The 20,517-nt window shown below is 54.7% G+C and overlaps 1 protein-coding gene across 1 annotated transcript in view; it reads right to left on the minus strand.

Annotated features, from left to right (window-relative positions):
• The window catches only part of TTC7A (tetratricopeptide repeat domain 7A), a 119,032-nt gene that overhangs the window by 51,613 nt on the left and 46,902 nt on the right, over positions 1-20,517 (minus strand). The window contains exons 9-11 of the mRNA XM_065929323.1: positions 11,011-11,148; positions 9,385-9,468; positions 5,137-5,241 (exon numbers count right to left, since the gene is read on the minus strand). Of these exons, the coding sequence (XP_065785395.1) occupies positions 5,137-5,241; positions 9,385-9,468; positions 11,011-11,148 (327 nt within the window). The remainder of the gene's footprint in view (positions 1-5,136; positions 5,242-9,384; positions 9,469-11,010; positions 11,149-20,517) is intronic.

The following is a 20,517-nucleotide window of genomic DNA, read 5'->3' on the forward strand; positions in this document are numbered from 1 at the left end:
TACCTGTAACCACCCACCTAGCCGTGTCACAGTACTCACTTCCACTGTGGGTAATACACTCAGATATTTTCTGTGCTATTCTCTGCCTGTTCCTTTTATAAAAGGGTTCTATTTCATAACCCAGTAGTAGGTCTCGATCGATGACGTGAAAAGCAAATTGCTGACGGGGCTGCCCAGAACCTGCCCATGTACAACCACCCAGCCATCTGATACCTCACCTGCTCTTCCCAATCCCCACATGCCTCCTCCTGTGGCCTCCACAGTGAACAGCTAATGGCTCTAGAGTTGCGGCCCCTGCTTCAGTAAGATCTGCTCGGGTTACAGCACTGCGCCCTCCTTGCTCATCAAAATACTTCTAGGGCGAGGGGTTTCCAAAGCTTTCACCCATTCTCCTGCACTGCTTTTATTTTTTTTTTAATTTGTTTTTGGCTGCACGGGGTCTCTGTTGCTTCAAGAAGGCTTCTCATTGCGGTGGCTTCTCTTGTGGAACACAGGCTCTAGAGCACTGTCTCAATAGCTGTGGCGCATGGGCATATCTGCTCTGTGGCACGTGGGATCTTCCCAGATCAGGGATCAAACTCCTGTCCCCTGCATTGGCAGCCGGATTCTTAACCACTAGACCACCAGGGAAGTCCTGCTGCACGGCTTTTTAACACCTCTTGTAGTTGTAACTCTGCCACGAAACCCAGGAGGAGAGTCCCCCCATCCTCCCTTGCAATTCCAGAGCAGCTGGGTGCCCACTGGAGCGTCACAGCACGGTGGCCAGCTGACAGAAGGGTTTTTCACAGCTGAGGTTCAGAGGTACAGGGCACTTAGGAGACCCATCTGAGCTCACCCTGCTAGTAAGTGGGAGAACTTTTTCTAAGTTTTCAACCCAGGTCTTCTGAGTCTATATCTAGGTCTTTCAGAGTGGCTCAATCATGCCTGCCTTCTGTGGGTCTTCACTTTTCTCCTCTGTGACCCTTTGGGGAAAAGGATGTAAGGAAGGATGCAGCATTTTGATCCTTTGCTTTCGCTGTCTGTAAGTAAGGAAAGTGTTCCTGTGCTTTTCCAAGTTCCTGCCTATCTCCAGTTCTCCTAATTCGGTCAGACTCCTGGCGTGTACACTCCGCTCCTGCTCGGGCTGCCTGGCTCATCTCGCAGGCGCCAAACTGGTTGTACCCCTTCCTCTTGCCCAGGGAACCAGAGAAAGGTCACTTCTGAGCCCGCGAAGCTCTGTTTAAACAGCACCTCCTGTTTGTCGTTCGTCGCTTCCCACAGGGCCCAGGACCTGTTGTCATCTGCTCTCCCCCCAAATACAGTTTTTCTTCCTGGAAGGAACAGGTACTCTTCCTCATCTCCACAAACTCCAGGCAGGACAGCTGGCACTGGAGTCCGTTTCTGGATTCCAAAACACTTAATCCATCTTCCTGGCCCTCCTACCCCTAAACCTCAAAAAACAAAGGCAAAAGCACAAAGGCGAGGCTGCTGGTTTGAAGGGGCCATCACAGGGATGGTTACCATTGACCAGGCACCTCGCACGTGCTGAGCAGGGACACCGCTCAGCTCTGGGGGTCACAGCCGCCCTGGAAGGGTAGATGCAACTATCTCCAGGTTACTGACAAGGCACCGGGAGGGTAAATTACCTACCCAGAGTCACACAGCTACTAAGTGGGAGGCCAGGGATTCGAACCCTATCCTCTCAGCCTCCACAGCCTGCACTCTTTCCACTACCCCATCCATCCCTTAGGGGAAGAGGCTGAGCCTTTTTAAAAAACAAGCATGGCTTGCTTTTCTGTTCCACAACCTCCTCTCCGTCCATGTGAGACATGCACACACACACCCATCCCCCAGCCGCCTAGAAAGGTTTTAATCTTTTTAATTAAATGACTCTGAACTAATTTTGTTTGCAAGGATAGGAAAAAATGTTTACAGTTCCTCTTCCTCCTGCCTCAGATAACTGGCCGGGGACCCTGACAAGACGCTGCCACGCTGAGGCAGGAGGCTGCCCCGCTGCTCTCACCAGGTCAGAGCCTGGACACGACACCCTCCTCCACTCAGAATAAATGGCGGGACCAGGGCTCTCAACCCTGAGTCATCACAGGTCCCTCTGCAGAGGCCCCTCCTCACCCACTCTCACTTGGGCAATCTTGCTCTCAGACCCAGCCCGGAGCATCCCACACTGGCCCTGGGCACAGGGACATTAGCTCCGGGCATAAGGACAGGACACGGGGATGGTAGGCGCTCCACCTCTGGGCACATAGCCACCTAGTCCGCTTGCACCCAGCACAACTCATTTTTCCAAGTCCCAGTTTCAGCCTCCCTTCCTGCAACCTGGGCCAAACTGTCCACCCCCAGATCTCCATCCCCTGCTTATGGGACTTGGGCTGAAGTGAGTCAGAAGAGACATGAAGGCAGGAGACGGAGGTGACGTCAGACGCCTTTCAGGATCTGTGCTTGCCACCAGCACCAGCGCCCCTCTGCCTGCCTGTCAGACCCATTCTTCCTGCTCATAACCTTGAGGACAGAGAGCGTGGGCCGTCCTTCCCCTGGCCTCCTAGGAGAACGGGCTGCCCCTGGCCACCCACAGCCTGCTCTCGGCCCAGCACCAAGCCAGGGAGCAGGGAGGCCCGTGAACCAAATGTAGACTTCCCACACCTGTTCCTCCCAGCCAGCTGGGGCCAAAAGTCAATCTATATTTCTGAACACCTACTGTGTGCAGGGTTCTTTGTGGGGGCAAAGGGCTGAGGATATGAGACCCAGTAAGTGAAGAAGCTTCCTGTTTAGATGGAAAGGTAAGTACTATACAAGACAGAATTCCTTGCCAAGTAGGATCCATCTAATCAGCATCCAGCATCAACTCTGGGCTGCAGTTTCAAGTAAGAGGAGAGAGTTCCTGCCTTCAAGAAACACACGCAACAGGAAATGCAATGTATCATGCTACGTGTCCAAGGCAGGTATAAATGGGGCTTTAGAGAAGGTAAGAGAACATGAGGTTCCAGAGCAAGGAAGGCTGCCAGGAGCCCACCCCAGCCCTACAGCAGGATCACGCTCTAGCCTGGACCTGATTTAAACCTTAGTTCAAGCCAGCCCCCAAACCCAAATATGTTTCTCAGCCGAGGTTAAACGGCTCACTCTCCTCCCTAATTCGGATGTCAAGTCTGAATGTTGAAGTTTCCTTTTGGGCTTTTCTATTTATGTTGTCATTGATTACTTTGCTCCCAACTCATCTGATTTCAATTTGGACTGATTGGATCCTAATTTTATTACCATGTAATCTGAATGCACATAATTACTGTCATTATACTGCTGAGGGAAACAGCTCCTCCGCGTCGGGAAGACCTAAATTTAGGGCTTCCTGGCAAGGGCGGCACTGCCTGGGTGGACCCACAGCCGCCTCAGAGCCGGCAGCTCCTGGGAGCACAGATGCCCTCCCCACCCACCCTTGGCGAGGTCGATATTTGGGCTTCGTCCTAGGGATGCACTTGAGGCCCCTCTCTGGAGCTTTGGGAACACACAGGGCTGTGAGCTAGTGATCAGCGAACCCACCCTCTACATCCTCTGGCTCACACGACCACCCGCCGCTGCTATGCTCAGCCTGGCTCCTCACTCTGCTGGCACTCACACACCACCCAGAGGGGACCCTATCCTCTAGGGTGGAGGGATGCCAACAGTCTCCCGAAAAACACTTGGGGGACAGGCAATTTTCCTCGTAACCATGAGGCTGAGGAAAGCAAGCTGTGATGAAAGGGACCACCTCTGAGCCCCATCCAAGGCCGCCTCCTCCTGGAGGCCTCCCTGACATGTCCAACCCTCTCCTGACTCTACATCATTTACACCACACGACAGTGAAACTCTTACATCACGCTGCAGCCTCCAAATGCTGAGAGCCTATTGCAGATCAGTCTTACGGGACACCATAAAGCCTGCGGCCAAAAGGCAAGCTTTCTCCTCCCAGATCTCCCACAGTCGGGTGGGGCCAAGGCAGGGCCATACTCGACGTCATACACGGGGACCCGAGGACCAGGGAACAGATGGAAAGGTCCTGCTCCCCGGCCTCCCACCCCCAATCCGAGGGAGCAGTCCCTGCAGCAGAGCCAGGATGAGGCCCACTGGGTGGCGAGGCAGGAGCCCCTCTGAGAGGGTCCTCACCATCCTTAGAGGGAAGGGTCAGAACGCAAAGTCTCCCTCCCCAGAGCTGGAGGGGTTGGAGAGGCTGTTAACTCTGCCTGAAGCACCTGCCGGAGGCACCTGGAACCTAGCCCCTGCTGCCCTGGAACAAGCTGGGCAGGCGGGGGGTCAGAGCATCAGGAAGGGGAGGGACATGTATGGGAGAAGCTCCCCCTTGGGGAGACACCGGGCCAATGGAGGAACTAGGCTCACGGAGCTTCAAGAGAGATGTAGGTGGGGCTGAAAGCCAACACGTGGGAGAGACGCTGCACTGTTCTAGTTGCTGAAGAGGGCGGAAACAGGACGGCCTGGACGTAGGAGGCTGATGTGGGCCTGTGGAAGCCAGGAACACGGGCAAAGGCACTCCCAGTGAGAGCAGACAGCTGGGCAGAGGTGCCGCTGCAAGATCCCCCAGGCCGAGAGCAGCAGTCAGGGAGCCAGGGCGAGGGGAGCAGCAGGCGAGGCCTGGCGCTCTGGGTTCCTGGGCCAGGGCTCCTTCCCCACTCCCCCTGCTGACCTCCTGGAGGGAAAGAAGCTGTGGACAGAGGGCGAACGCTGAGCTCATCTTTAGTTCAGCCACCTCAGCAGAGAGTGCTAAGCAGGCAGCTGAACACAAGGCAGGGCCTGGGTGCTGGAGTCCCGAGGGAAGGAGGTGGCTGACAGAGGGCCCACCCTCCCATCCAGCCCAGGGCTGGTTCCGACGCGGAACGGCAGGCTAGTCCAGGTAACTTCAAGGTCCTGCTCACTTCCCCTATGCTGGGCAGGTGGGTGGCACCCTGTCTTCTGACCCCACATTTGGCTCCCTGGAGACAGTCAAGGCTGAGGCACAAACCTGACACCATCCTGAGTTGGGGGATGAAGGCTGGAGTTTTCAGAAGCCATTCTCCACTCCCCCACCCCTTCCACACACAGCAAGACGCACCCACCTGCCCCCACCCTCCTGCAGGAAGCTGCCAGGACCTGGGCCCTGCCACCGGGATCACTCACCCAATGCAGGGACCCGATGCAGACCTTGGCGGCCATCAGGGGCACGGTGGGGTCCGACGGCCGCAGCTTCACACACTCCCTCAGCAGTGACACAGCGTAGGATGACTGCAGGAGAAAGGGCGACGACACAGTCACTCACAGCCCTGGGTTGCAGCAGACTGGGTGTTTCATGCCTTCAGCGGGGGCACCTCCCAAATGGCCAGCCCCTGCCCTGCACCCCTTTCCACCCAAGCCAGGAAGAGGCCCACTGGAAGGAGTCCAGGCGGCGGTGGCAGGCAAGTCCCCCCCCCCCGGTCTGTTTCCTCATCTGGAAAATGGAGGCTGTGACCTTTGCCAGAGGTGATGTAACAAGAACTAAGGAGAAAAAATAGGGAAACTTTTCAAAAGGAATTCACACGTGAACCACAGGAATTTTAAAGGTAGAAGGAAACTCTCTCAAATCTCTTGAGTTCAAAACTCTGTTTACAGTGATAAGAAGCGGACAAATTCACATGGGGACTGGCGGGAGCAAAAAGGCTGTCAGAGAAGAAGCAGGAAAGCAGCCATGGAGACGGGGTCACAGACATGCTGAGGATGGCCAAGTATGGAGGGTCCGCAAAACCCAGCCCACAGGCCAAATGTGGCCCTCTGCCTGCTTCTGCAAATAAAGTTTTATTGGAACTAGGCCACACCCATTCAGATGAGTATTGCCTACAGCTGCTCTCATGATGCAAAGGCAGAGTGGAATAGTTCCCATGAAGATTGTTTGACCTACAAAGTCAAAAATGTTTACTCTCTGACCCTTTATAGAAAGTCTGCTGACCTCTGTTCGAAGTGCTTTATAAATATGAAGTCATTTATTTTTCACAACTCTCTTAGGAGGTAGGTTGCTATTGAAACCGTGTAACTCAGATTGGGACTTGAACCTATGGTCTTTTAACTGAGATCACACACCTGGTCTCAGGACTTACTGCAGCTCAGGTTCTTGATGTCTCATCACAAAAAGAATTCAGTGACAGAAACAAAGTGATAGGTAAGAAGTGGATTTATTTAGGGAGAGACACACTTCACAGACAGAGTGTGGGTCAGAAGAGAGAGCGCCCTTGAAATATGGCACGGTTAGTTTTTAACAGGCTGGGTAACTCTATAGGCTAATGAGTGGGAGGATTATTTCAACTATTTCATCACATCCTAAAGGCTGTCCCTGCCCCCTTCCCTCCTGTTTCACTCTGTCCCTATTTACAGATGAGGAAACTGAAATGCAGAGAGGTGGTGTGTTTGAAGCCACACTGATTATAAATGGCTGAGCTGGGGTTTGAAGAGTTTGACTTTAAGCTTGTAACCACTGCCCTATCCTGCCTACCTTGGCCAGAGAGGAGGCTTCCGTCTCCCTCCTATACACACCTGGCCCAGCTTGCCACCATTAGCTGATGGCTAATCCACCAGCTTCATCCTCCCTGGCTACTCCAGAGGCCCCGTGAGGGACATGGGGACTCTGGAAGGCTCTCTGTCCACAGCACAGCATGGAGACTAGTGGACACAGACCTGGGGCCCCACTGGTCTGTGTCCACCCTCGACCCCCGCCTTTCTCTACCCGCCTTTCCTTTCCCCGAGGAGAAAGGAGAGCTTTTTTCAGCTCAGACGTGACAGACTTCCTGGGCTCTGGGCTCAGGCTTATTAGGCCAACATCAGGTGTCTCAAACTCGGGTCTGCTCCGTGTCAAGCATGGACTGGGAGTGGTGGGGTCCCTGCTGGATAGGGCAAGAGACCCAGAGAAAGGCTGGGTGGAGAGAACAAAGCCCCGTCCCACTGCTCTCTCAGGAAAGAAGAGGGTAAGAGACCAAGAGGGTGTTAGCATACGACCAGCTGGGAGGCTGGGGGCCTGCGGGGCAGGGGGGTACCCGGTGTGGGCTGGGGCGAGAGAGGCCAGCGAAGGGCTGGCAGGAGGTGCCAGGCCATCCGCCTCTCCCGAGATCCTCTCCTCTGAAGGCTGCTCCTAGCCCCTCACTGTGGCCCCCTCTGCCCCACCCCGCAGCAAGCCTTGCCCTGTCCCTGGCTGCTGACCTCAGCATCCCTGAAACACAGACTTCTCTAACCCCGACCCTCCACGTCCCACCCCACCCGGACCAGGAAACACTGCTATTTAAGGAGCCATCTGAGGACTCCTCAGTCAGAGCTGCAGGCTCTTTTTCTTTTCTTTTTTTGTCATGCTGGTTACCTAGCAACGCAGCCGCTGAGACCAAGAGAAGAAGCGACCTAAATCATGCCAGGGAACTCGTCCTCTCTTCCTGCAGGTGGAGGTGCCAGATATACTCATATCCGCCTGGCCTCACCTTCTGCACACAACCGCAGGGACAGAACCTGGATTCCCACCCTAGGCTCCTGGCAAAGGACATGGTCTGGCCATTCTTCCCAGGGCCGCCTGGGCCAACCAGGCAGGCTGAGCCGGTGTGCAGGGCTCCTGAGGGGCGGGGATGGAGAGCCTGCACCCAGAGCAATCTCCTGCTGCACTAACCCAGGTGTAGGTGTGACCCAGCCTGTGGGGCCTCACACACGAGGCACTCACTGATCACTCCAACCTCTTGCCTGTAAGCCCATTCTTGTGTCTACCTTGCTGTTCTGGGAAGGAGCCAGGCCATGGGTGACATCAGCTCCCCAGATTCTGGGATGTGCCAGGCTGCGTCTGAACCTCTCTGAGCTCTTTTCAGTAAGTGGGTTGAAGACCCCGTAATTCCCAGGTTAGTGTGACACTTTCTCCTGAAATGGGGGCCTTCCAGGAGCACCCCCAGAAATTAAAGCTAACTTCTGAGAGCAGTGCATTCTTCTGAGGAGGGGTCCTCAGCTTTCCTCAGCATCTCAAAGTGGTCCACGACCCACAGAAGGGTGGAGGCCTAGCCCTGGGCCTCTCCTCCCAGACTATACTCAGACTAGAGGCTCTTTCTATGTTTCCTCAAGGCATTAAGAAGCTCTCAGATGCCATCGTCAGCTACCTACCCAGGCTCCATACAAGCCCCAGCCCCCCTTTTTCCTCCCCTGGGCCTCAACCCATCTGTGTTCTGAGCTCCCTCTGACCCTCAACAAGACCCTACTGAACACACAGCCAGGGTACATCATGTCAAGACTTACAGGATGCTCTGTGAGGTGGCCAAGATGATGAGGGAAGGGGAAGAGGTTGGGAAGAAAAATGCTTGGCAAGGTAACAAGGGTGCAGAGAAGGCTCCTGCTTGATTCTTGGCTGTACTTCTCCAGCTCCTTCCCACCTGTCAGAAGAGGCACTTGCTCTTCCCCCTCTCCCCACCAGAACCTGGCGAGCACACCCTCCTTTCAGTGGGGGGGGTGGGGGGGGGGTGGGAGGGTGCTGGCAAGCCCAGGAGGACCCTCCTTGGAGATGACTGCAGGGCTAGAAGAGCAGGTGGCACAAACGGCTTGGGGGTGGCGGGGGAGGAATTCCCTCAGCCCCACAAATGGGCTCTGGGTGTTTATAGCTCTTAGAACAATCTGTGAGCTCAAGCCTCCTTACTTCCTGCATTCGTAGCATCCTCAGCCCCAACACCCTCAGCACCCAGCTCCGGAAAGGTTTTCCTTTCATGTCACTGCTGAGAATAGAGGCTTATGTAAGTGTGATTCTCATGGGAGGGAAAACCAGTGGGTGCAGGGACAGGGTTGGGGAGAGGGTGGTGGAGGGCAAACATAGCTCCGAAGACCTGGATAAGGTCAGCCCTGCTCCGGGCAGAACTCCTCCTGACCACCCCAGCCACGTCCACCTCGCAGAGCTCCCAACACACTTCCTTGGGAGAAGGGGGATGCTCTGCTCTGCTCTACCCTTCAACCCCGCCCTCCTAGGGAAGTTCTGGATTTGCAAGGTCCTTCCTGCTGCCACACTCCTGGATAAGAAGAGATGCAGACCCCACTGGAACACCGTTCCCCTCACTGGGAACCATGTCCATGCCTGTCTCAGGCAATCAGACCAGCCAGCTCACAGGCAGAAATGCTGCAACACCCCAGGCGTGCACATGTACTCAGAGAAAACCATGCACAGATTCACTCCTATACACCCAGCCCCGTTGAGATAAGACACCAGGTTCACACAGGGGTCTGTGGGCAACCCTTTGTGCCCCTCATGCGCTGGAGATTAACATCAGTTGCGGGACACTATTTCTGAATCATTGCCCCACCCTCTGGCAGCCTCCGGGAGGGACGAGTGGAGAGTGGCGCCCCCAGCCCCACCTGAGCGGGAGTGTGCGGCCTCCAGCATGCCCTGGGCCTTACCTTCCCACAGGCCACCATGGACAGGGCCACCTGATACCAGAGGTGAAATTCTCCAAACGCAAACTTCATGGCTCGCTCCAGGCACTGCGAAGAGGGAGCTGGTCAATATTTTCCCATCAGGGGTCCTCCCTCCCCTGGCCCACCCACACCGTTCCAGGGGAATCACTGCTCAAGCCGCTCCCACTGGAGGCGGCCAGAGCTCATACTTGGTTCCTGTCAGAGAACTCCAGGGGTAGCCTGTCTCTACCACCAGCATGCTGTGTGTCCTTGCCCAGTTTTCTCACCCTCTCTGGTCCTCGGTTCCCACCACCGTATCATGGGAACACCACATAAGGGCGACAGTGAAAAGCGAATGAAATGAGATTTGTGAAAGCGCTTTCAAAATGTAAACACCCAATAAAAATAATAGTTGACAATTCTTCTCACTATTATGCCTGGCACCGTCCTCAGCTTTCTACATGGTTGAACTCATTTACTCTTCCCAACAACTCAGTGAGGCAGCTTCTCTAATTACCCCCATTTCACAGATGAAGAAGCTGAGACTTGATTGATGTGCCAGAGTTGCAGGGCCAGTAAGCAACAAACTTACTGACTCGGAAGCCCGTGTACAGAATGATGCCCGAACGCACAGGCTTCCTTCTGCTCTTCGCTACAACCATCAGGAAAAACCATCTGCTCCCTGGCCCTCTGACCGGGGCCACCCCGAGTCAGGGGCTGTCTGTGAGACCTGACAGGAAACCACAGAGGTGGTTCCAGGTGACAGAGGCAGTGCCAGCGCATGCGGCCAGGATTCACCGTATACCCGTCAGGCGGGCAGAGAACGGAGGGGATGGCACAGGGCCACACGCAGGCTCCTGCAGAGCTCAGTGGCCTGGGTCTCCCACGCTAACTCAACACAGCCCCTCGCACCTGGGCAGAACCACCTGGCCGGGCCTCGCCCTCCTCACTGGCGAACTTAAGAGACCACTTATCTCCTGATACTAAAGACGGTATCTTCTGGAAGTGCCTCCCGCGGTGCCTTGGTGTAAGCAAGGGCTCGGCAGGTGTCACTGCCCCTCCTCTCGGGAGCCCTCCTGAACACGTGGCCAGAGAATCTGCTGCTGAGAGGGCCACCTAAACCCAGGGCCCTACAGCCACCCTTGGGCTCAGCCTGGATCTGAAAGCTCAAATCTGTGCACAGGCCATTCACCCTGGGTGGGGGGAGGGCGGGAGAGAGGGGCAGCTCTGTGCCCCTGGTCCTCACATCCTGGAGCGGGACCACCCCTTGGGTCCAGCCCATGGAGCGCTGCCCCAGTAGGGTTTGCCCAGTACAATGGGGGTGCTCATTCTAGAGGGGGTGGGAGGGGGATCCAGGCTCCCGACCACTCTCAGCTCAGAACCCCTCCAGGAGAGGCAGTCACAGAACACCAGCATCACCTCCAGGGGAAACGGAGGGGTGGATAATTATCCTCTTGGGCTTCTCTATACAACACCACGTGCTCTTTCAAAGGAAAAAACACACAAAAACATTTGAAAAAACAGATACACCCTGCCAGTGAAGGGCAGCCCCTCTCTGTGCTGGGTCTCCCAAGAACACAGCCGGACCCCTTGGTGGTGGCAGGGGAGGGACGGTGGAGGGGGCTGTACCTCGGAGAGCATGACATACTGGCCCCGCCTGCCCAGCGTGATGCTCAGCAGGTCGTAGATGGCCGCCGCGTTCTGCAGGCTCACTGCCCGGTCCTGCTCCTGCTCTGGTGCCCGGCTCAACACCACATCCCGAGTGGCCTGTGGGGAGACACGGTTTAGAAAAGAGCGAGAACAGAGAATCAACAGGTGTCTTTCTCTACAGGGCCCCTGCCTCTGAGGCCCAGTGACCTTCACCCTTTTGCTGCTGACTCAGGCCACACTCCTAGAGCCAGCCAGAGCCTTTCCCCACCACCACGAGAGCAAGCAAACCCTCCACCTGTAGCCCAGGCTGCGGTGATGGAGCAGCCCCTGATTTTCAGGGCTTTATTCTGCAAGCTGTCCAACCTACAGAAAAGTCGCAAGAACAGTAATACAGCAGCAGTAAACCCAACCTGTAACATGGACCGCAGCGGCTTTGACTCTCTAACAGTAGCAGAGGCAGCAGTAGTAGTTATGGTGGTCAGTTAACGCAACTTGGACTTTTACCCCTAAATAGGACATTCTTGCTATAAGCACAACAGAAATGCCAAATTCAGGAAATGGAACACTGTTCCCTCTATCTTCTAAGAGCCGCTCATATTCAGATCTTGCCTCCCGTCCCACCGATGCCTTCATGGAAGAGCTGTCATGCCAGGATCCAACCCAGGATCAGGCTCTGCAGGTGGGACCAGGTCTCTTGTGCCTCCTTTCACTATTAAGAGTCCCGTGGCCCTCCTCGTCTCCAGGACACTGGCCTTGTTGAGGGTACAGGCCAGCTGTCCTCTGGGACAGTCCTTGTGTGTGTGTAATCGCCCACTCACAGGACAACCTTCAGGTAACACTGGAAACTGACAAGATTGGGGGGTGGCTGTGTGGCTTGACTCACAGGCCTAGAGTTTGGGCAGAGGCCCCTCTGCGCCCTTCCCTCTGAAGGTGCCCCCAAGTTCCTCCAATAAAGACCCCATACCTCCTTCCCATCACCCCCGTGTCCGGCCCAGACCCTGTCCCTGACTTCCCACTATGGAACTCTCCTCTCCTCTATCCTTCTCAGGAACCTCCCCACAACCCAAGGTCTCTGTGCTTGGCATCTGGCACCAAGGAGTCCAGTAGCTCACAGTTGCCGGAGGCTGCTCAGGGAGGGGAGAGGCAAGAGAAAATGTGCTTTAGGAGTGGGTGAATCTGCACAATCTGAAGGGGGGGGCTCTGTAAACCCAAGCCTGAAACCCCCCCATCAGGAACTGGGGACCCACCTGTTCTGTGGCCTGTGGTCCCACCCCCTCTTGTACACTCGCATCCTGGGGACAGTGCTCAGGAGAAGCTAAACAGGGGTCATGGGGATCCTGACAGGGCGGGGGGCAGGCCGGGGATGCTCTGGGCCCCCCGTGTCTCCTCCAATCATAAATACAAACACACACACATACACACACACACTCTCTCTCTCTCTGAGGGCTGTGCCTGAGCTGAAGCAAAGCTGGGTTCTGGGCAGACGCTCCCAGCGTCCTCCCACCTCTTGCCTCCTCCCCACCCCCACGAAAGGCTGACCCTCCTTTCGTTAGTCGAGACTCACTCTCCTCTACTACCCCACAAAGGACCTCAGACCCAGGGACTTCACCTCTTTGACAGGATAAAAAAGACCTCCTGACCCTTAAAACCCAGGTCAGGTTCAAACGAGGTATTCACAGGTGGTGCTCACAACTTCCTTCCATGCAAGACTACTATCACCGCCTCCAGGGCAGGGGCTGGGGCTGCCGAGGGTGATGGCTACAGAGGCAGAAGCTCAACAGTCTTTGGATTACAGGTTCTGGACGTGTCCCACCGTGCAGGCTTGACGTGCCTTCCCACAGAGGCTTCTAGAAGCCAAAACGCCTATAAGACCCAAGGACGTGACTCACTCGTGGGGGCTTGTCAGTAAGGCAGCCCAATGGCCTTGATGGGGCTGCTCCTCCAGGCACAGCAGGCCAGGGCTGCCCACCACCCGAAGGGCATGGACTGCCCCAGGAGAGGGTGCTGGGGATGGAAGAAGATCCCCAGAAAGGCTGAGCCCCAGTGCCAGCCTGGTAAACAAGAGCCGCTCAGATGCCAAAGGGTTAAGGGAGAGGAGTGGAGAGAGGGAAAGTGCCAGAGAAATCCCCCTCCTTCCCAGTGAAATCCACCCACACAGGCACTAACAGGAAGAGAAGAGATTCTAAGGAGAGCCTTGGCAGCAGCTATTTCACCAAGGAACACAAAACCCACTCTGTGCCCAGCCATGGACCTGCCCACTCCTCCACCTCCAGCAACTCCCCAGCTCTCGGCCACCCAGGGTGGGGGCTGCCGCTATGGTGGGATGGGGCCCAGAGGCTTGGGACTGAGAGGAGGGGAGACACAGTCCCTGCCCTCAGGGAGAGGCTATGGAAAGGACGCAGCAGCAGTACCCTGTGCCCACAGCGAGAGGACTGGACCTAGAACTCTGCAGGGAGAGGGGGTCCTCATGGAAAGGGGGCAGGGCAGGTGGCCAGCAGGGGCGGCCTTCCTGCAAGAAGCATCCAGGATGGAGGACCCAGTCTACTGTAAAGGATGGTAAGCAGTGAGCTTTGGTTGGCCTGTCCCTCCAGGAGCACCCTGCCAGCCAGACCCCCACTCCAACCACCCTCCTTTCTGTGGCTGCCAAGAAGCCCTGTGCCACTGGCCAGCCTCTCTCCACTAGCTCCCAGGTCCTTCCCTGCAGCTCCCTCCCCTCACCAAGCCCCATCTATGTTCCCCTGTCCACGTGGGTGCCTTCTGGCCCCTCAAACTCAATTTGGGGATCCCTTCCTTCCGCTGCTCTCCCTGACTTGTCTTGCCAGGGGAGGTTCCCACTCCACATCCTCTCCCAACCCTAGGCACACACCCGGGCCCCACATGCCCCCCTCGCCCATTAGTTCTCGGGGCAGGAATGCATCTCGCTCATCTCTAGCTTCCCGGCCCCAGCAGAGGCCTGCACACAGCACTCTCAAGTGACATCTGAAACAGAAAGATTCTGGCCCTCACGTGGAAACTTCCTCCTGTTGCCCTAGACCTTGACCTTTAAGAGAACAGTGTCTCTGAATGTGTGTGGCTGGTAGGTGGAAGGCGTGGACTCCTAAGCTCTGGGCAAGCATTAGGTTAGAAGGACAGGAAAGGATGAGGGAACCACGGTAGCACCTCCTCTGTCTGAGGACTCCCTCCCACCCCAACAGGGAGACAGTAGGAAAGGCATCTTCTTAGGGGTCCTCAGGACTTGGCACCTGTGCCCAGAGGGAAGCGTGGGTCCCCAAAGGAAACCCAAAAGCAGAAGTTTGCAAGCGGTTGCTATGGTTTTGAGGCAGGGCTGCGGTTGAAACGCTCTCAGGTTTGCAGGGCAGCTGGGTAGCCTGTGTATGTAACCATGGCAACAGGGTGGGGTGGGGGGAGAAACAAAAGAAAAAAGGAAGCCACAGTTCGGGGGGCTGGGGGGTGGGGGGCGGGGCGTGCTGGTGACAGGGTAAGAATTCACGTGCAGCTCAGGGGCCAGAGCAAGCCTCCGGGCACAGGGCCTTGACCTTCCGGGATCTTGAAGTCCCCACCCAGGGTGCCCGAGCTACCCTACTCCCTCCTCCTCCGCTGAGCTCACTCCTACAGGCCACAACTCTGCTCCCAGCTCCATCAGCTGCCTGCCTCACCCTCGGCCCCCTCACATACTTCCCTTCCACCATTTAAATGTCCTCACAAGAACATCCTCCACGTCAGATGCAGTGACAGTCATGAACTGTATGGAAACTAAATGTTCTTCTCATCACCCGACTCCTTACTAGTCTGGGATAATGACAGGCTATTCTCCTCTGTTTTCTCCTGCAAAACCTTCAGTCTCCTCCACTTTGGGGGGTGCCCTGCTCTTGTTTAATTCATGCACTTAATCCCAAGCAGGGTTCATCACCTGTCCCAGCTCCCGGCCTTGGATCTTCTGCTCTGCTGTCCTTCCAAGGGGTAGTCTCCCCAGACCAAGCAGGTCAGAAGAGGAAAAGTCAAAGAAACGTGCTCTCCCCCACCCCTCCATCATCCAGTGTGACCTACCGTGGCCTTTGGACATGTACCCATGAAGCAAACATCACGCCTTAAGAAAACGCCCACAAGGGCATGTCTTCTGCCCCAGATGAACCAGCAGCGTGACACCTAAGGCAGAATGGTTCTTGCTCAAACAGCAAACCCTCGTGTGGGTGCCAATGCATTTTAGGAGCTGAATTATCGCTGCCATGATCTCGTACTAACCCCATGGAGGGGTGGGATGAAAGTGCTGGTGTTCGCTTTACAGACGGGAACTTGCGCGAGGAACTTTGCCAACTCGTGCGAGGTCTCCAGGAGTTAAGGCTGAACCTCCAATGGCCAGTCCAGGACAAGCTTCTACTGCCCTAAGTACCTGCAGCTTCTCGGCCAGCCCTGGTCCCCAACCTCTGTTGGCTGCAGGGCCATAGACAGCCCCGAGCACAGACAGCCCTGACAGCCCCATTTCTCCTCTGATCCTGGACACAAGCAGGGTAAAAGGAAAGGGAACTAACTTGTGGAGTACTTTGTAAGTATTATCACATAATGCTGACCAATGACCATCCCCTATTCTACTGTCCTTTTATACCGGTGAGAAAACTGAGGCTCAGAGGGACCGAGGAGGATACTCAAGGCATACAGATAGGGGGTTTCGGACCTAGATTAGAACCTAGACATTCTGACTGTATCCCAACTCTTCCCCTGCCTCCAGGTGTCTCAGGAAGTATCCGCCAGCCCAGCCCACACCCTCAGAGGCCCCGGGGTGGCTCTGCTTGGAAAGCACCAAAGCAAAACATGAGGCTGGGCTTCTCAATCAGGTCTCAGGGGCTGCCTCTCAGCAGAGAACAAGCTCCCTGGACCACGTCAGCCCTGTTCTCAGGGACAGCCTCTTGACTAGCCAAGGACCCCACCTCGAGGCCTGCTGTTCAGCCCCCACACCCATCAGCCTAGAAAGGAGTCTCCCAGTGGCATTTGTGCCTGTCCCTCCCTGGAGGACGCGGTCATGTTCTGCCCGGGCTGGGCTCCCCACCAGCAGACATCATTACCACTGGCTCTCGAGTCGCCAGCCCACAGAACCGAGAAATAACACGTTCTGTGCCACGTCTCATCTACACAGCGATCCTGGCCAGGCCCCTCTCAGCCCGCATGCTCCTGTGGCAGAAACTTTCCTGCCAGAGAGGGTGCGAGGCTCTCCCACCTCAGCTGCCTTGAGCATTCTGAGCTGGCAGTGGTAACAGGCCCTTTCCCCTCACAGCCTGCAGCACACAGGGTCTCATGTCCGAGCAAGGCAGGTGCCCGAAGCTGGAACAATCTGTGCTCATCTGCAGAGTTCCAAATGGAATCAAGTCCGGGAAGCACTTTTTAAAACAACAACAACAAAATGGTATCCTCAAACCGGTTTATCATCCAACCAGACCTGAACCTAAATGTTTTCTAAAATTGCTGAGTCAGAACCAGGTATCTGTCAGGATAAAACGAAAACATGTTGACCACCCACAATGTACCAGGCACCCTGGTGTTCATTTTGTACTTCATCCACCCAATGGAGAAAGAGACCTTATTAGTCCTATTTTACAGATGAGAAAACAAGAGAATCAAGGAGGTAAGAAACCTGTCCAGGCTACAAAGGCTGTGAGTGGCCAATTCAAGATTCAAATGGCTGGCTGCCTGCCATTGGGCATGGATGGCAGTTAGCCTCAGTCAGGATCCCAGGCCCCAGGGACTTACCCACCCACCCACCCTCTCTCAACGCCTTTCTGTTCCATCTGTTCCCAGGAGCCTGACACCAGCAGCTACTTCTCCCCTGGCTGAATGAAACAGGGGCTTGAGGATTTCAGTTTGCTACAACACATTTTCATGCCTGAGATCAAGATTTTAGAAATGACAGAGTCCTATCCCCTCTGGTTACCCAGTGAGAAAATCAGGCTGATTTTGACACATGGGTTTTTCAAAAACCAGAATATGCATTTGAGGTTCAGCAGACTGAGCTAATTCCTTCTGATTGGGGGGACCAGGCCCTCCTCCGAGCCCCTAGATGCATTTTCCACTAGGTAGGAGGACATCTGGGACAAGGGCTGTGATTTAACTTGTCATCATTCTGTCTCCAGTGCTGAGCATGCCTGCCACATCATCGCTGCTCAGACAAGACTGGATGGATGGAGAGTGAGTAAGTGGATGGATGGGTAGGTGGGTGGGCATTTTTAAATGCCCTTCTGGCCCCCCAAATTGAAATCTGAGTACAAAATACAAGTCTCCTTTAGCCAGTTGTAACTCATGTCCTATGCATTTCTATGATAGCATTTGTAAGGTTTCTGTTTATCTCTTGCAAGACAAGGGCTCCCCTATTCATTCTGATCGCACTCAGCCTGCCACAAAAACCATACCTACATTACCAGCCCTGCACTCAGAGAGAATACTCCTCTGAGTTCCAGACCACAAAATAGGGACTGAGGAAATCTGCAAACACCCTTTCCTGGAGCAGCTGTGCCGGGGACCTGGAGGTGGAGTGCTGTGATGACTCTAGAGCCAGTTGTGCTGGAATAACTGTTGCTGTAGCGTAGTGAATCCCGTAGGGATTGGGATAACCCAAGGAGCAGGCACGGAAGCCATCTGCTTCTAGAAGTTTCTCCCAATCACTTCCAGCCAAACCCAGCCAGGATTAAAGGGAGATGAGGAAAACCCTGCTGGTACATGGAGGCCAGGCTGAGCCTCAGGTGGTCAGTTGAGGGGTCTGAGCAGGAGCCTGGCAGAGGTGCCCACACCTGATGGAGAATGTGACCTGTGGGGAAGGAGGGGGTACATCTAGGGCAGGTGAGAAGTCAGGGGCGGTCTGGACACTCTGAGAAACCACTCGGAGCCACCGTGGCCAGGTCCTGATCCCCAGGTGGGAAACCCTCAGATGAGACATCAAAGCTATTTCCATCACCAACACCCTCCTCCAGGTGTCTGAAGCTTCTAGATGTGTGACAGGCTGGGTGTGAGGAGGAGGAAACCAACCAGCCTCGAAGAGGGCCTCCTCCCAGCCACAGTGCACTCAGCGTCTGAGCACGTCCTCTGCTGCGCATGCCTCAGGGAATTCCCACCACATCCCCACCAAGTCGCCCGTGCAGGCCAGTCAGCCACATACCCTCCCTCAAAAGGGAGAGAGCTGCTGGGAGGGAAACCACCTCGGCTCCAAGTGTGGGTCACGTTTTAATAAAACGCCGTTCTCTACTTGGAGTGGTTGGGGGGAATCGCTTTAAAGGAAACGCATCCAGATTCTGGTTCTGGGCACCCAGATCAAGCAACGGCCATAGGAAATCCTCTGTGGAGACAGAGTCCAGCCTCTATCCCTGCCAGGGAGATAAACGCTGACCATTCTCACACAGACAGCCAAGGCCCTGTTTACAAAGCCCCCCCAAGCCCTGTCTCACTTGATTTTCAAAGTTATCCCCCTGGCTCTTTTACAGAGGAGAAAACCAAGTCTGTGAATCAGAGATGTGATCTGAATCATGGCTGCGAGGTTTATTAGTATGTGACCTTGACCAAAGCTGTGGTTTTTCCAGTAGTCATGTATGGATGTGAGAGCTGGACCAGAGAGCTGGTCTGAGAGCACTCAGAAGACTGAGTGCCAAAGAATTAATGCGTTCAAATTGTGGTGCTAGAGAAGACTCTTGAGAGTCCTTTGAGTGCAAGGAGATCAAACTAGTCAATCCTAAAGGACATCAACCCTGAATATTCACTGGAAGGACTCATGCTGAAGCTGAAGCTTTGATACTTTGGCCACCTGATGTGAAGAACTGACTCACTGGAAAAGACCCTGATGCTGGGAAAGACGAAGGCAAAGGAGAAGTGGATGGCAGAAGATGAGATGGTTCAATAGCATCACTGACCCAGTGGACATGAATTTGAGCAAACTCTGGGAGATAGTGAAGGACAGAGGAGCCTGGTGTGCTATACTCCATGGGGTCCCAAAGAATCGGACATGACTTAACATGACTTAACAACAAATGACCTTGACCAAGACACATACTTGTCCTGGACCTTATTTTTCATATCTGTAAGATGGGAACATAGTAATCTTAGATTGAACAATATGAAACTTACTTTTCACATGGCTCAACACCGTGCCTACTAGAAGAGGTGATCAGCTTGGAAACCAGCAGAGAAAGGACCCAAGAAATGTTCCCAGTTTCACCTTTTGATGTCCCAACTGCAGACAACACTGTAACCCTCAGCCCAGGAAGGCAAAAGTAACAGCCTGTGTTTCCCTAAGCAGGTCACTTGCCTGCAGTCTTATCCAATGGTGTAGGTGCTGAGACGGCCGAGGTGTGTGTAGGGGCAGGGAGGGGATGCTGGTTTATGGCTGAGGGTCCATAATTATAAACTGGGGTTCAGTCTGTGAGAAGTGCACTGTTCTCCCATGAGAACCAGATCTGGCCTTGGTACCCCTATGCCCACATCGGGCTAACCAGCTAGATGTCCCCCCTCTAGCATGCACCCTGCAAACCTTTCAGGACCACATCCTGGCCAGTTGGCTCTTGGGATCCAAGTAGCTACACTCCTTCCTAAGCACTCTTGGATCCAAATGGATCCCACCTGGCTAGGGAAGGATACACTCTCTCTCCCCTAATCCAGTGTCACCCCCCCCTACCCTTCCCATCCACTTGCAGGAGGGACCTGCTCAGCTAGAGGTAACCCACTGACCAGAGTTCTCTAAATAAACCCTGGCATCACACAGGCCCAGGTGTCCAAGGAGACATTTGTTTCTGGCTGTTTAGGAACCTGGTTTCTTAAACTCCACTTTCAGTCACTGCTCTCAGATGCATTATTTTCAGAAACCTAGTTCTCAACCCAGGGGTCCCCAGCTCATAAGCTCTGAGGGGCCCCTCAATCAGAGGACACCTGACTTGGCTGCTCCATTCCCACCCCTCCTCCAGTCCCCCTGGGCCACATCCTTCATCTCACCACCTCCTGGATGACCCAACACATCTCTCCCCTCCGAGCCTCCATGGCACAGGCATGCGTGTGTGTATACGCACATGTGTGCATGTGTGTCTGCCTGGGGCAGGACAAGCAGTCTTATGAAAAAATCCAGAGAGTGTTTCACTCCATACCCCCTCCGCCTTATTTCTGCACAATACTCAGGCACCGAAACCCTGGATAGCTGAAGAGTTATTTGTTTACCGCCCACCTCCCTCACTAGAATGTAAGCTCCACGAGGGCAGGCAGTTTTCTCCATTCTGTCTGCTGCTGTTTTTCTGGCATCCAGAACAGGGCCTGGCACAAAGTAGATGATACTCTGAATTAAGAGTGGCGTGGGGAATTTAGAAAGATGGTAACGATAACCCTATATGCAAAACAGAAAAAGAGACACAGAAGTACAGAACAGACTTTTGAACTCTGTGGGAGAAGGTGAGGGTGGGATGTTTTGAAAGAACAGCATGTGTATTATCTATGGCGAACAGATCACCAGCCCAGGTGGGATGCATG

The sequence above is a fragment of the Muntiacus reevesi genome, chromosome 3 (genome assembly GCF_963930625.1).
Source record: "Muntiacus reevesi chromosome 3, mMunRee1.1, whole genome shotgun sequence".
Classification (NCBI taxonomy): Eukaryota; Metazoa; Chordata; class Mammalia; order Artiodactyla; family Cervidae; genus Muntiacus; species Muntiacus reevesi.